At 45.8% G+C, this 15688-nt stretch overlaps 2 protein-coding genes across 2 annotated transcripts; one reads left to right on the plus strand and one right to left on the minus strand.

Moving 5' to 3' along the window:
- Nucleotides 1-5171: 5171 nt before the first annotated feature.
- Nucleotides 5172-10355, plus strand: LOC123063095 (cis-3-alkyl-4-alkyloxetan-2-one decarboxylase). Its single transcript, XM_044486834.1, has 15 exons — nt 5172-5369; nt 5450-5498; nt 5600-5661; nt 6100-6200; nt 6306-6375; nt 6451-6520; nt 6921-6977; nt 7058-7125; nt 7202-7282; nt 7453-7530; nt 7613-7768; nt 7903-8055; nt 8292-8356; nt 9914-9961; nt 10073-10355. Exons 1-14 carry the CDS (start codon nt 5256-5258, stop codon nt 9918-9920), a joined length of 1131 nt encoding a protein of 376 aa, XP_044342769.1. The 5' UTR covers nt 5172-5255; the 3' UTR covers nt 9921-9961; nt 10073-10355.
- LOC123063094 (probable auxin efflux carrier component 5a) lies at nt 8368-13260 on the minus strand. The gene is made up of 5 exons (XM_044486833.1): nt 12354-13260; nt 11997-12082; nt 11347-11504; nt 8930-9006; nt 8368-8827 (listed from the first exon to the last, which is right to left on the minus strand). The coding sequence occupies exons 1-5, from the start codon at nt 13091-13093 to the stop codon at nt 8755-8757; spliced, it is 1134 nt and encodes a 377-aa protein (XP_044342768.1). The 5' UTR covers nt 13094-13260; the 3' UTR covers nt 8368-8754.
- Nucleotides 13261-15688: the final 2428 nt, after the last annotated feature.

Genomic DNA, 15688 nt, shown 5'->3' on the forward strand with positions numbered 1-15688 from the left:
CTCCTCCACGATCTGATCGCAGGAACTTGATTTTCCTGTCACGTTGATTCTCAACCTCACTCTGAAATTCCTTGAACTTTTCAAAGGTCTCAGACTTGTGTTTCATTAAGTAGACATACCCATATCTACTCCAAGTCATCAGTGAGGGTGAGAACATAACGATAGCCACCGCGAGCCTCAACACTCATTGGACCGCACACATCAGTATGTATGATTTCCAATAAGTTGGTTGCTCGCTCCATTGTTCCTGAGAACGGAGTCTTGGTCATTTTACCCATGAGGCATGGTTCGCACGTGTCAAATGATTCGTAATGAAGAGACTCTAAAAGTCCATCAGTATGGAGCTTCTTCATGCGTTTGACACCTATGTGACCAAGGCGGCAGTGCCACAAGTATGTGGGACTATCATTATCAATCTTACATCTTTTGGTACTCACACTATGAACATGTGTAGCATTACGCTCGAGATTCATTAAGAATAAACCATTCACCATCGGAGCATGACCATAAAACATATCTCTCATATAAATAGAACAACCATTATTCTCGGATTTAAATGAGTAGCCATCTCGAATTAAACGAGATCCTGATACAATGTTCATGCTCAAAGCTGGCACTAAATAACAATTATTAAGGTTTAAAACTAATCCCGAAGGTAAATGTAGAGGTAGCGTGCCGACGGCGATCACATTGACCTTGGAACCATTCCCGACGCGCATCGTCACCTCGTCCTTCGCCAGTCTCCGCTTATTCCGCAGCTCCTGTTTTGAGTTACAAATGTGAGCAACCGCACCGGTATCAAATAACCAGGAGCTACTACGAGTACTGGTAAGGTACACATCAATTACATGTATATCACATATACCTTTCGTGATGCCGGCCTTCTTGTCCGCTAAGTATTTGGGGCATTTCCGCTTCCAGTGACCACTTCCCTTGCAATAAAAGCACTCAGTCTCGGGCTTGGGTCCATTCTTTGGCTTCTTCCCGGCAGCTTGCTTGCCGGGCGCGGCAACTCCCTTGCCGTCCTTCTTGAAGGCCTTCTTACCCTTGCCCTTCTTGAACTTAGTGGTTTTATTCACCATCAACACTTGATGTTCCTTTTTGACTTCTACCTCTGCTGATTTCAGCATTGCAAATACTTCAGGAATGGTCTTTTCCATCCCCTGCATATTGAAGTTCATCACAAAGCTCTTGTAGCTCGGTGGAAGCGACTGAAGGATTCTGTCAATGACCGCGTCATCCGGGAGATTAACTCCCAGCTGAGTCAAGCGGTTATGCAACCCAGACATAGTGAGTATGTGCTCACTGACAGAACTGTTTTCCTCCATCTTACAGCTGAAGAACTTGTCAGAGACTTGATATCTCTCGACCCGGGCATGAGCTTGGAAAACCATTTTCAGCTCTTCGAACATCTCATATGCTCCGTGTCTCTCAAAACGCTTTTGGAGCCCCGGCTCTAAGCTGTAAAGCATGCCGCACTGAACGAGGGAGTAGTCATCGGTACGTGCCTGCCAAGCGTTCATAACGTCTTGTTCTGCAGGGAGAACTGGTGCGTCACCTAGCGGTGCTTGTAGCATATAATCTTTCTTGGCAGCTATGAGGATGATCCTCAGGTTCCGGACCCAGTCCGTATAGTTGCTGCCATCGTCTTTCAGCTTGGTTTTCTCTAGGAACGCGTTGAAGTTGAGGACAACGTTGGCCATTTGATCTACAAGACATATTATAAAGATTTTAGACTAAGTTCATGATAATTAAGTTCATCTAATCAAATTATTCAATGAACTCCCACTTAGATAGACATCCCTCCAGTAATCTAAGTATAACATGATCCGAGTTAACTAGGCCGTGTCCGATCATCACGTGAGACGGACCAGTCAACATCGGTGAACATCTTCATGTTGATCGTATCTTCTATACGACTCATGCTCGACCTTTCGGTCTTCTGTGTTCCGAGGCCATGTCTGTACATGCTAGGCTCGTCAAGTCAACCTAAGTGTTTGCATGTGTAAATCTGTCTTACACCCATTGCATGTGAACGTTGGAATCTAACACCCGATCATTACGTGGTGCTTCGAAACAACGAACTGTCGCAACGGTGCACAGTTAGGGGGAACACTTTCTTGAAATTATTATGAGGGATCATCTTATTTACTACCGTCGTTCTAAGTAAACAAGATGCAGAAACATGATAAACATCACATGCAATCAAATAATAAAAGTGACATGATATGGCCAATATCACATAGCTCCTTTGATCTCCATCTTGGGGCTCCATGATCATCTTGTCACCAGCATGACACCATGATCTCCATCATCGTGTCTCCATAAAGTTGCTCGCCAACTATTACTTCTACTACTATGGCTAACATGTTTAGCAATAAAGTAAAGTAATTTACATGGCGTTTCTCAATGACACGCAGGTCATACAAAAAATAAAGACAACTCCTATGGCTCCTGCCGGTTGTCATACTCATCGACATGCAAGTCGTGATTCCTATTACAATAGCATGAACATCTCATACATCACATATATATCATTCATCATTCATCACAACTTTGGCCATATCATATCACAAAGCACTTGCTGCAAAAACAAGTTAGACGTCCTCTAATTGTTGTTGCAAGTTTTACGTGGCTGAAAAGGGTTCTAGCAAGAACGTTTTCTTACCTACGTGAAAGCCACAACGTGATTTGTCAACTCCTATTTACCCTTCATAAGGACCCTTTTCATCAAATCCGCTCCAACTAAAGTGGGAGAGACAGACACCCGCCAGCCACCTTATGCAACTAGTGCATGTCAGTCGGTGGAACCGGTCTCACGTAAGCATACGTGTAAGGTTGGTCCGGGCCGCTTCATTCCACAATACCGTTGAAGCAAAATAAGACTAGTAGCGGCAAGAAAGTTGACAACATCTACGTCCACAACAAATTGTGTTCTACTCGTGCAAAAGGAACTACGCATAGACCTAGCTCTGATACCACTGTTGGGGAACGTTGTAGAAAACAAAATTTTCCTACGGTTTCACCAAGATCCATATAGGAGTTCATCTAGCAACGAGTGATCGGATTGCATCTACATACCTTTGTAGATCACGCGCAGAAGCGTTCAAAGAACGGGGATGAGGAAGATGTACTCAACGTGATCCAAATCACCGGAGATCCTAGCGCCGAACGGACGGCACCTCCGTGTTCAACACACGTACGGTCAGTGTGACGTCTCCTCCTTCTTGATCCAGCAAGGGGGAAGGGGAGGTTGATGAAGATCCAGCAGCACGACGGCGTGGTGGTGGATGCAGGGCGTCACAGCAGCAGGGCTTCGCCGTATACTTCGAGAGAGAGGTGTAGCAGGGGAGAGGGAGGCGCCAAGACTCAAGGTCTGGCTGCCCCTCCCTCCCCCCTTTATATAGGCTCCCCTAGGGGGGGGGGCGCCGGCCCTAGGAGATGGGATCTCCTAGGGGGGGCCGGCGGCCAAGGGTGGAGTGGCCCCCAAGGCAAGGTGGGGCGCCCCCCCCACCCCTAGGGTTCCAACCCTAGGCGCATGGGGTGGGCCTAGGGGGCGCACCAGCCCACTATGGGCTGGTTCCCTTCCCTACTTTGGCCCATTGGGCCCTCCGGGATGGGTGGTCCCACCCGGTGGACCCCCGGGACCCTTCCGGTGGTCCCGGTACAATACCGGTGACCCCGAAACTCTCCCGATGGCCGAAACTGCACTTCCTATATATAATTCTTCACCTCTGGACCATTCCGGAACTCCTCGTGACGTCCAGGATCTCATCCGGGACTCCGAACAACTTTTGGGTTACTGCATATTCATATCTCTACAACCCTAGCATCACCGAACCTTAAGTGTGTAGACCCTACGGGTTCGGGAGACATGTAGACATGACCGAGACGGCTCTTCGGTCAATAACCAACAGCGGGATCCGGATACCCATGTTGGCTCCCACATGCTCCTCGATGATCTCATCGGATGAACCACGATGTCGAGGATTCAAGCAACCCTGTATACAATTCTCTTCGTCAATCGGTATGTTACTTGCCCGAGATTCGATCGTCGGTATCCCAATACCTCGTTCAATCTCGTTACCGGCAAGTCACTTTACTCGTACCGTAATGCATGATCCTGTGACCAGACACTTGGTCACTTTGAGCTCATTATGATGATGCATTACCGAGTGGGCCCAGTGATACCTCTCCGTCATACGGAGTGACAAATCCCAGTCTTGATCCGTGTCAACCCAACAGACACTTTCGGAGATACCCGTAGTATACCTTTATAGTCACCCAGTTACGTTGTGACGTTTGGTATACCCAGAGCACTTCTACGGTATCCGGGAGTTACACGATCTCATGGTCTAAGGAAAAGATACTTGACATTGGAAAACTCTAGCAAACGAACTATACGATCTTGTGCTATGTTTAGGATTGGGTCTTGTCCATCACATCATTCTCCTAATGATGTGATCTCGTTATCAATGACATCCAATGTCCATAGTCAGGAAACCATGACTATCTGTTGATTAACGAGCTAGTCAACTAGAGGCTTACTAGGGACATGTTGGTGTCTAAGTATTCACACATGTATTACGATTTCCAGATAACACAATTATAGCATGAATAAAAGATAATTATCATGAACAAGGAAATATAATAATAATCCTTTTTATTATTGCCTCTAGGGCATATTTCCAACAGTTTTCACCTGGAGCTCGTCAAACCCATCGCCAGCATAGTCAATCTAGCCAACCGCCACCAGTAGCAACCAAGAGCACTGGTCAACTCACCGCCGCGACGCCACCCACCACCACCAACACGTCCGGCAATACCACCACAACCCCACATGCCGCCATGGCAGCTCCGCTCCCACCTCCAAGTGCGGCGCCGTCGCACTGCCATCCTCTTATACTCAGATTTTGAGTAAATTCCCGTACCGATCGATACAATTTGTCGATCCCCATCGCGGATCTGGCCGCCGGGAGACAAGGCACACTCTCAACAATACATGAACCGCGTTGAGAAGTGTTGAGAAAAACACACAAAGAAGAAACGATGCGCGCATAGCCGTGAGCAGCAGCCACTGACAAGCCGGACCCACAGAAGTTCATGTTTCCGGATCACGGCCGTTGGAACTGTGGCGGGAGGAGCAGGTGGGCGCGAACCAACCAAACCCTATCCCCTCCAGGCCCCGCCACGGTCTCCCTCCAAAACCCCAACGGAATCCGATCCCCCATGGCACCCGCCCCGCCAGCCCTCCCATGGCGCCGCCGCTCGCCGCCCCGCGCTTCCACGCCGCCCTCCCCCGCGGCCTCCTCCTCCGCCCCCGGAAGCCCCTCCCCACCTGGCGCCGCGCCGCTCGCCCGGACGACCAGGTCCATCCCACGCGCCCGCGCCCGCGCCCGCATTTGGTGGTTTCTTGCTCGGTTTGGGTTTGATTTGGTGTCTGTTGCAGGATCTGTACGTCGACGACGACATCGGAGACGGCTTCTCGTTCAGCGGGGGTGAGTGAGGATCTGTGTGCATGCTTGCGGAATCGCAGGGTGCAAAAGTTTGGGTGGGTTCCTCTCTGCTCTGATGCTTGCTAACGTGGGGATTGGTGCAGGGAAGTATGCGGAAGCCGAAGGCCCGAGTAAGTCGGACGAGTGGTTCGCTCAGGGGAGAATGGTACGATGCGGTCACTCATTCACTCTGTTCCGATCTCTTGTTTTGCGCTGATGGATACTCACAATCTCTCTAGTTTTGAGCAAATGTTTGGATGTTTACACCTTTTCCCTGCTAATTCAGTGCCGTGTCATGAACTTTTGACTTATCAATCGTGTGACCACTGTAATTTGAGCTAGGGATGCTAACGAGTGTGCACTTGTGCTGATAGGTAGTTTCCTTTATTTTGTTTGAGCAAATGTTTGAATGTTTGCGCCTTTCGTCTGCTAACATCGTGTTGTGCCAATGTTGCCGTAAATTTTTGACTTATCAGTTGTCTGACCAAGCATGGCAATGAGTGTACACTTGTGCTGATAAGGGATTTTTTTTTTGTGGTGTGGTGCCAATTAGTTACATTGTATATGCTGGTTAGTTTTTGATGAATTACCCAAACTGTTGCAGGTAAAAGCTCATGCATTATATGGTAACAAAGAAAAGGCAAAGGATCCCTTTTTTGGGCTCACCATGGGTTCAGGATCACAATCTTCGGGTGATGTTTTTAAGTGAGTTGAATTGAACCATATGTTGTCTGCTAATATATAGGACAAGTATGTTAATATCGCAAAGAAGATCATAGTTTTTCTGTGTACTTCTTTATTGTGTTTCAGTTGGTTTTGTGTGGAAGCGGGGAGCTCTTCTAATCCTACTGTCCTTCTAATTCATGGGTTTCCATCTCAGGTCAGTTTTTAGATGGCTTCCAATTTCTTCGCATTACACTGACAATGGCTGTGCTGAGGCTTTTTTGGGTTACAGGCATACTCTTACCGAAATGTGCTACCTGTACTATCAGACAAGTATCGTTCCATTGCTTTTGACTGGCTTGGTGAGTTATGTACATTTTTTGGTGCTTGATAAATGTAGAATAATCGAATAAATTGGCAGAGAAAAGCTATGTCATTCATATGATGGCAAAACACATTCTGAAAAATTACTGGTCATTAGTCTCAAAGAGTATATGGAGCAACATAGAAAGTCATCACTGGTACAAGTTATCAACCTCTGATGTCAGAAATCAAGAACAGAAGGGACAGATTTGACTAGCTTACCAGTTACCAACTTACCACCCACAAAACTTTTTCCCCTTTTGTAAAAATCTCCTCAGCGCTCTACGGACTAGTAAATAACTGGTTGTGTTTCTGTTTGGTGTTCCCGCTCAGTCCCCAGAAGTTAGAACAATTAGATATTTATCTGTAACTCTAGAACAAAGAAGTTTGTATTTGCAGGTTTTGGATTCTCAGACAAGCCTCAACCTAAATATGGTTTTGACTATACTCTGGATGGTAATGTGATCTTCATATTATTCCTTTTGTTCCAAACAATCGTGTTGAACTGCATACTAATATGAACTACCATGTTCCAGAATATACTTCAGCCCTGGAATCATTAATCGATGCTGTTGCTCCTGATAAGCTCTCCATTGTTGTTCAGGTGCTTCTCATCATATGGATGTTGGTTAATGTATCATTGTGTGTGTGTTTTAATGCAAGAATGTAAAATCTTGCAGGGGTACTTCGCTCCAATTGTAGTCAAATATGCTAAAGAACATCAGGACAAGTTGAACCACCTTATACTAGTTAATCCACCGGTAAGTTTTTTTATCGTGTATTTTGCACAGGCATTTTGGTGAGATAAGCAAGTTTTCCCTCTAAAGCTTCATTATACATTAAGAGTTGCAGGCTGAATCTAATTTATGAGTTAAAGGCTTCATTATGTTTCAAGAGTTATAGGCTGATCACGGGATATCTCATATTATAGATAACCGACAAACATGCAAAGCTTCCATCCACCCTTGCATGTTTCAGCAACTTTTTGTTGGGCGAAGTATTTTCTCAGGTTAGCAGCTATTGTGCCAACTTTGCCTAGACTTATGTTATATAACCATTTTGGTTAAAAACAACTGTCTTAAATCTTTCAGGATCCTCTTAGAGCTAGTGATAAGGCCTTGACTAGTAGTGGGCCATACATGATGAAGGAGGAAGATGCTACTGTATATAGAAGGCCATACCTTGTCTCAGGTGCATCTGGTTTTGCACTGAATGCAATAACAAGAGCTATGGGAAAGGATCTTAAGGTAGTATGCTCATCTATTGCCTGGCTTTTGTTTCAAAAAGAGGGTAATCCCTGTCTATTGATGCAGACAGCTAATCTATCACCTTGCTATTGCTATGTTAATTTAAATGCTCTAAATTGGTTGTTTTAATACAGGCTTACATTGAGTCCATGAGGAGCATATTAGCGAGTGATTCATGGAATACGAAGACAACAATATGTTGGGGCTTGAGAGATCGTTGGCTCACTTATGATGGGGTTGAAGATTTTTGTGATGGCCTAAAACACAACGTTCTGCAGCTGCCAATGGTTTGTTTCTGTACACTTCTCCCAATTTTTTTAAAACATTATGTTCAAAGTACTTAAATGGAAATTAAATGAAATCAAAGTAAAGTTACTGCAGGTCTAGATTATTTTCATGGTTCCTTGTATTAGGAATAGGTGGCTGATACATCTTCTTTTTCTTGCGCAACTAATTTGGATGCCTGGATCTTGTTTTCTTCACTTCACGTGTTACTAATTTGGTTTCATGACTTATCATACAGGCAGGGCACCATGCTCAGGAGGATCGTGGTGAAGAGCTAGGGAATATACTAAAACGTATACTGAGGTAATGCTGTTGAAACTTTATTTACTTCCTTTCACAGTTGAATTTTTGACATTGTCCGCCACAAATGTCGTTTTTAACTGTTTACACCACTGCAAAACTGACTGGCTCAGAGAAGTCAGACTCAATATCAAGCATTCATGTAATACATTCTTTTGAGTAACAGAATAAGTAAGCCTTGTTGTTACAAGGTGTTAGAGTACGTAATGGGCCTAATGGCCTGGGCTGGTCTAACACAAGGTGTGTTAAAAGGATTCCATAGCACTCAGATAACTCCCACTGGAGTTTTATGTGATGAGGAATGTAGTTATGAGATATGTCATAACATTTCTTGTCAGCGTTTATGTTTGGGCAGCTTCAGGGGGAAAATCTGTTTTCCTGATGTATCCAAGGCTCTGCGTCTACCTAATTAGCTCTAAGACTATATAAAGTCCTACTAGCAATGGCAGGGAGACAAGCATCCCAAAAATCACCCTGCAAAATTGAGCAACAAACGGTGTAAGACTAAGAAATTGTTGTCTGCATAAGCATTTGCCCTCATCTAATTGTAGTTTATAGTTAGTTCCAAAGACTTACGCAGTACTAAGGACGTCTGCATGCAGCCCGTATTCTTTTGCAAATATGAACGACGTGATTGATTGAGGTAGTGCAGCCTGCAGAATGTTCAAACAAAGCTTAGTCAGGCTATAGGCACAGGAAAATGTCAACAGCATTATAATGCATTACCCCCGTTGTTTTTAATTACAGTCCAATATATTTCAAGAATTAAATATAGAAAGTATTATAAAGAGGTACCAATTTTTTATTTGAAATTTCTTAACAACAATATGTAGAACCTCGTGTACACTCATTTTAGTAAGGTTGAGCTGTAGAGAGGAACATCTTCTTGGTATATGAGATCGGACCTTCATAACCCTACCATCACCCAGATGATAACTTTCCCACTATCTGGCTGGAGGCCAATTCCCCCCTCTTTTTAGACCACAAATTCTTGGAGTCCAGGATTGAGTTCACACCTGTTCCAAGCACCGCCTCCAGAGTAACATTCTCCCTTTTACCTCCAGTTTGTTAAATTGTGGCAGTCCTTTACCTTGACAATAAGTAGTGATTGTTTCACCAAAGCAAAACTGGCACCGCTTTGCATCTTTTATGATGTTATATATAGGGTTTGAAGTGCCAACATGGGGTATTATGAAAGGATGACGAGGCATGGACATCAGTCAGGCATCAAAGAGGGCAGACTATTCTTTAACCATGATCCACATCAAAATATTTATTGGTTCATATGAGGCCAACTCATCCCCAGTGAAATGCGCATTAGCTGACATGATGAGGAGTAGGACTACCCTGGTGCATCGTCTAAGTGCTGACTCCACAATAGCAGCTACTGGTTTAAAAAACCCTTAACATGATTATGTTGTCAAACTTTACATATTACTATATGGATGCTAGTGTTTAACCAACAGTTTAGTGTGGTTCATGCCTATGCGACTGTATGACAAGCATCTAATGAGTGGTTGTTAATGTCTTGCTGTTTTGGACATGGCCTTTTTTCATCAGAGGATGACTAGTCATATGGGGCCAGGCTCTACAACATGCCAAAAACAGGTGGTGTGCCCTTGCTTGCACTTTCTCTAAGCCTTTCTTTTCCTTTTCCTTTAATTTAAGCACAGTTTCGATCCCCGACCGATTTCAACGATCTCCTCTTGTCCTCGCCAGGGGTCAAAATGTGGCACAACAATAGCAAATAAGGACATGCACTCTTCTTGGTATGAAAAAGAGAAGCTGCGCCGCCCCATTGAAGGCCAATCCACTCCATGGTCAAGACAGCGCTCTAGAGTGATTTTGAGTGTGTACGGACACAAACAAACGGCAATTACCGGTCTGTGTTCCATGTTATTGGATGCGTTTTTCAGTGTGCGTTGTGCATGATTTATAATGTTCTTAAACAATATCAACACAGATGACCAAGATGATAATTCTGCTAACTGCAATCACACAACTATACTGTTTGGAACGCGTACGTGTCCCATGCCACGTAACGATGTGATTAAACTATAATGAGTCTGTTATTGCTCCTGTGGTGCATGCTTAGCTTTTAAGCATTAGGCTCCATGTTTGTGGCTCTGCAGGCAGCGTTGGTCTCAAAAGCCCAAAGTGGCGAGGTTAGTGGTGCTGACAAACTAGGACTCGAATCTCAGATTGGGATCGCACATTTGTGTGTGTGGTCTTGAGGAAATTATACCTAATCTACATCGACTAAAGAAAACCTTCGGGCGGCTTTGTGTTCTTGTGGTAATGTTTTCTCCGCGGATGCGATCTAATGTCGGTGAAATCCAATCATGGTAGATGACTTTGTGAAAGCTTTTGTTTAAAATGCACAGTAAGGACCGAAGTGCTCGGCTTAAGCTGGTTTTCTTTTCGGGTCAAAAGTGAAGCCACGGGACTTTGCTATAAAGTGGTAAAAAATCTTCATTGGTTTTCTTGCATGCATGCCTAGGAAGGCAGATGCTGGGTGGGTTGACATCAGCATAGCATCAACTCGCGTAGCATTAACCAAGTGAAAATTCTCAGGTGTCAGGAAACAGAGACTAGATGTTCAGTAATACACAGCCCCTTTAAGCGTGTTGGCTTTGAAACGGTTTCGTAAACACAAATTTGATCTCTAATCTTATAAACATGTCGGTAAAAAGGGACCGACTAGACATGGATAGCCGACCGATCAAAATCTTGTGCTATCTCTGTCTATACATGAACTGCCAAAACGTTTTATATTTAGGAACGGAGGGTATATCTTTTTTGTACTTACACGAATCACCACGTGTTTAGGCCAGATAGTTTTTAGTGGTAACTGTAAAAAGGTTATTTCTCAGTTGCTTAATAAGGGGATTCAGAAGCAGAACTGAAGTAATCAGATTAGTGAAATTTTGTTGGACGCATGTAGAATAGCATAAGGAGATGAGGTGATGAGGTGATTAGGGAGCGGTACGTGCCTGTATGATGGCGACGCGGAGGACGTCGCCGCGGAGGCCGACGGCGATGGAGCCGATGGCCATGGCGACCGGGCCGAGACCGAACTTGAGGGCCAGGCCCAGGGCCGCATACCCCGGCCCGCACGCCAGGATCCTCTCTTGCTGCGCCATGAACAGTCCTGCATGCACACAAAGATTAGCTAGCTAGTACTACCCCGTACTACATGAGTTAACCGAACAACTCTAGAATAATCTTGTAAGTTTCTCTAGTAGAGTAATATTTTTTGTTGCCTTTCACTCCTGTTTTAGGTTGCTGTCGACCACAGACAGCATGCATGCAACGTGAAAGCAGAACCTGTGCCTTTTGGTGGATGGATTCCTCTGCAAATATTCTATTGCTTTTGCTATATATGATTCTTTGTACTATTTCATTTCTTTTAGGTAATTATTACTAATAACCAAATGGAATATGTATTACTACTAGATGATGGGGTATTAGATCCGGATTGGAACAAGTAGCGATGCAAAGCTATGGAAGTGATAGCTATGCGATACCTCTGCGATTAAGATTAACCACTATGCACCAGCAGTGCATGCACGTACGTAAATCTGGATAAAACATGCGCATGTTTGCATCATATTCATATATAAGTAATGGATTGGTGACTCACCCATGCTGAACATGGCCATCCCCGTGCCCGACTTGGACATGATGAGCACCGAGTTCTCCAGGACACTTGGCAGCTCCATGTGTAGCCTGCATATTAATTTCATGTTCAGCTAGCACAAACTTATTGAAACTTGTTAACATGGGGTGCAAAAGATGGGCAGTAAAATAGTTCGTCCCATTGCATATCTACCGTGCATGCATATGCATTTGGGGAGCAGAAAATAAATTCTAAACAAATTATATGGCTAGCTCTAGTCTAGGGCTTGTGGAGAGGAGATAGCATTAAAGCAGCATGCATACGCATACGCATGCAGTGCTGCATGGTGAGCGACACGTCGGAATGCACGTAGCACCATACCTGTTGGCAACACAGGCCCAGGTGATGCCCACGAAGCTGGCGTAGGTGTTGGGGTTGCGCGCCAGCTTGTGCGCCACCGTCTTCACCAGCCTCCACACCGACGGCTTGCCGCCCACCTCCTCGACGCCGCCGACCACCAGCACGGCCACGGCGCCGGTGGGCGCAGCCTCGACGTCGGCCTTGACCGGTGACTCGGGCATCGTGGCGTCGTGGACGACGTTCTTCCTGCCGACGTCGACGTACATGCCGATGGCGGCCTTCCGGACCTCGAGCACGAAGAGGAGGAGCGTGAGCCAGACGATGGCCTGGAACACGGAGAGCTGCACGACGAGCTGCTGCGCCCACTCGCCGTACATGGCGCGCGCCATGGGCACGCCGACGACGAGCGAGTTGGTGAGCGTGGAGAGGGAGAAGCCGGTGATGGACCACCCCGCGGCGCCCTTGCCGTTGCCGTTCCGGCCGAGGAGCCTGGCCCAGACGGCGATGACGGCGACGATGACGGCCTTGGAGATGACGTCGGCGGCGACGGCCCGGTAGTTGACCTGGAACGGGTCGGTGTGCAGCGTGAACTCGAAGGTGAAGAAGGGCAGCGCGAAGAAGGCGACGAGGCGGTTCACGGCGTCGCACTGCTCCCGCGTGAAGATGCGCCACCACCGCACCGAGCCGTAGCCCAGGAACAGCGCGAAGTAGAGCGGCGCCGTCGCCGCCACCACCTTGTACACGTCCCCCCACCCGATCATCCTCGACTAGTACGTGTGGCCCCCTTCTTCCTCCTCGGTCTCAGGCGGCGCCGGTGACCCGCTTCTTCTTCCTCTTGCTGTCGAAACTAACTCGTGACCTTGTGATCTCGTGCAAGCTAGAGATCGATCGATCGAGCGTGCAAGAGTGTGTGTGTGCCCGGTGGAGTGAGAGCTATAGTGTGTGAGAGGCTAGGTGAGCCGGGGTGGCGAGTTTTATAGGGGGCTGGGGGCGAGGTGGAAGAGACGAGTGTGTGGCCAGGTGTTGGACATGTCACGGAAGCTCTGGCAAGCTAGCTAGTGGCCGGTTGAAGGGACGGTTAGGTTTAGGGGAGGAGGGGGGATCTTGTTCGCGCGCTTTAATTTTGGCTTTCGAATCTGTGCGCGCATGCACGGACGCGCGCGCGCATGCAGCAGCGAGAGTGAACTACTTGAGGTGAGGCGGCTGACATGGACATGCAGTAGCTTCGTTTGCTTTGCTTCGACGAGAGGAGAGGCGGCTGACATGGACACACACATACGCGCGGTGCGCGTGCGTTCAGGTGCGTGCAACAGTACGTGGGATGTGGCCGAAAGCAGAGCGCCAAGTCCATGCGATCGAGGAGACTGAAATGGACGTACAGTACACCTCAATTCCCATGCTTTCGGCTCGATCGAGCCCGGTCGGCGTGCGTGCGTGCGTGCGTACGCTTATGGTCAGTGCTCAGCTGTTCACATCGTCAGCTGGTTGCACGTATAGTATTTTGAAGAAGTTGAAGTTTATAAACTTTGACCAGGTTTTTAGAAGGAGAAAAACCATGAGCTTTGACCATCTCAAAATGAAAGGAATTTGATAACGCCCGATGCCTGAACGTCAGGTACGGGCACATGGCAAATCGAACATGTTTGATGACAAGTTTAGTGACGCGGGAATGTCAACTTTAGTTGGCAAGCATGGCAATTTCGCGTTTCGGTTTATTTTTTGGATGGAAAATTGCCGTGTGTGTTAACTAATTTGCCATCCTTGCATCACTAGAATCGCCATCGAAAACGTTCGATTTGCCATGTGCTCGTACATGACGCCAGGTACTTATCGTTTCTGAAATGAAAACACATTTCATCTCGAATCTTGTGGTATTAATTTAATATCGTAAAAACGTTGATAATATTTTTACAAACTTAATCAACGTTTATAAAGTTTTGAGTGTCTGACTTATGAAAAATACCCACGCACTATAATTTGGTAAGGAGGGAGTACTTAACTCTACCACTTGTCATTTGTTACATACTCGTACAAGTAAAATGGACATGTATTTTGCACACAAAAAAAGTAAAATGGATATATGCTCAACCGATCGATGCAATAAAAAGCTGGGAATAACAGGCACTTGCGCAACTAGCAAGCTAGATGACGATACATAACTACATGTAAAGCGTTGAAAGAGAATGAAGCTATGGTGAAATGCTAGCATGATGCTACTACCCATGCATGCTAGTGGTCTCAGCCTCTCAGGCCAGTACGTTCCTTCAAAAGTGCACCGCTAGCCACCTAGCATCTCCTGCTGGGGGCCTACGTACCTGAGGGGGACGAGAGAGAGAGAGAGAGAGAGAGAGAGACGTATCGTGTACGTGGTAAGTGGATCGATCAATCAAGCATATATGTCTGCATGAGGGAATACGGTGCGCAGTATAGTGATTTGTTCGAAATTCTAGCCCGGCCCCATCCCATGCATGTTGTCCAAATTATTGTTATTATCACTTAACAATGCTTAGCTAGTAGTAGCTCCGTATGCAAATATATCTCTGGTCGACCTTGAAACAGCGAGATGTATCATGTATGCACAAAGAACAAAGATACGCGGCGAATTTTTTAGTTTGTTCGGAAGGATAATGTGGAGAGAATTGGTGCATGTCGTGCACAAATAAGTTGGAATGGAGAGTGACTGGGATATATACCTTGCATTAATGCCTTGCGTATCGATTTTGATTTTGGTTTTGAAGGGGTAATCCTCGTAGACATTGATTTGTTGTCGGCAAATGCATGCGACAAAAGAAAACTAAAGTCCGGTCTCGTCCCTTGAAGAAGCGAGGCACGCAGTTTGTAGAGCCTCTTTGATTCAAACGATTTTATGTGAATTTTGAGGTATTGGAATTCTTAGGATTTTTTTGAAGTTATGCCTCGGCGCTTGAAGCCGTATGCAATGTTCATGATCTTCATCATTATCTACTGGACTCTTTATTCAAAGGATTTTTATAGCAATTTTGGAGGATTGAAATCATTAGGATTTTTTCTTACGATGGTCGTCTGATTCATAGGATCAAATCCTACGGAGAAAAAACAAATTTAAGGATCCTTTTCTTAAAAATAAAAAAATTATGATGTAATCAAACAAGCCAAAGTCCTCTAGGATTTAAATGGACATGACATTGCAATCTTATGTTTTTGGAATCCTACAAATCAAAGAGGCCCTTAACACATTGTGGGGCTTCTCACCAATTTGGGTTTTTACCGTTGTTCTGTCTCCCTCCCAAAAAATTGGAGCCGTCCATTTCTTTACTCCACAGGATAAAAACCGAGTGGGGCAGCAGTAGAAACCCTAGTTAAAGTAACTATGTAGG

This window comes from Triticum aestivum, chromosome 3A (genome assembly GCF_018294505.1).
Source record: "Triticum aestivum cultivar Chinese Spring chromosome 3A, IWGSC CS RefSeq v2.1, whole genome shotgun sequence".
In the NCBI taxonomy this organism is placed as follows: Eukaryota; Viridiplantae; Streptophyta; class Magnoliopsida; order Poales; family Poaceae; genus Triticum; species Triticum aestivum.

Bases quoted from the DNA above. Each gene is read 5' to 3' on its own strand.
- LOC123063095 (XM_044486834.1), top strand. From the start codon at position 5,256: ATGGCGCCGCCGCTCGCCGCCCCGCGCTTCCACGCCGCCCTCCCCCGC. The intron at 5,370-5,449 runs GTCCATCCCACG...TGTCTGTTGCAG, and splicing joins CCGCTCGCCCGGACGACCAG to GATCTGTACGTCGACGACGA. The intron at 5,499-5,599 runs GTGAGTGAGGAT...GGATTGGTGCAG, and splicing joins CGGCTTCTCGTTCAGCGGGG to GGAAGTATGCGGAAGCCGAA.
- LOC123063094 (XM_044486833.1), bottom strand. From the start codon at position 13,093: ATGATCGGGTGGGGGGACGTGTACAAGGTGGTGGCGGCGACGGCGCCG. The intron at 12,083-12,353 runs GTATGGTGCTAC...ATTAATATGCAG, and splicing joins TGGGCCTGTGTTGCCAACAG to GCTACACATGGAGCTGCCAA. The intron at 9,007-11,346 runs GCACGTACCGCT...AACATTCTGCAG, and splicing joins TCCGCGTCGCCATCATACAG to GCTGCACTACCTCAATCAAT.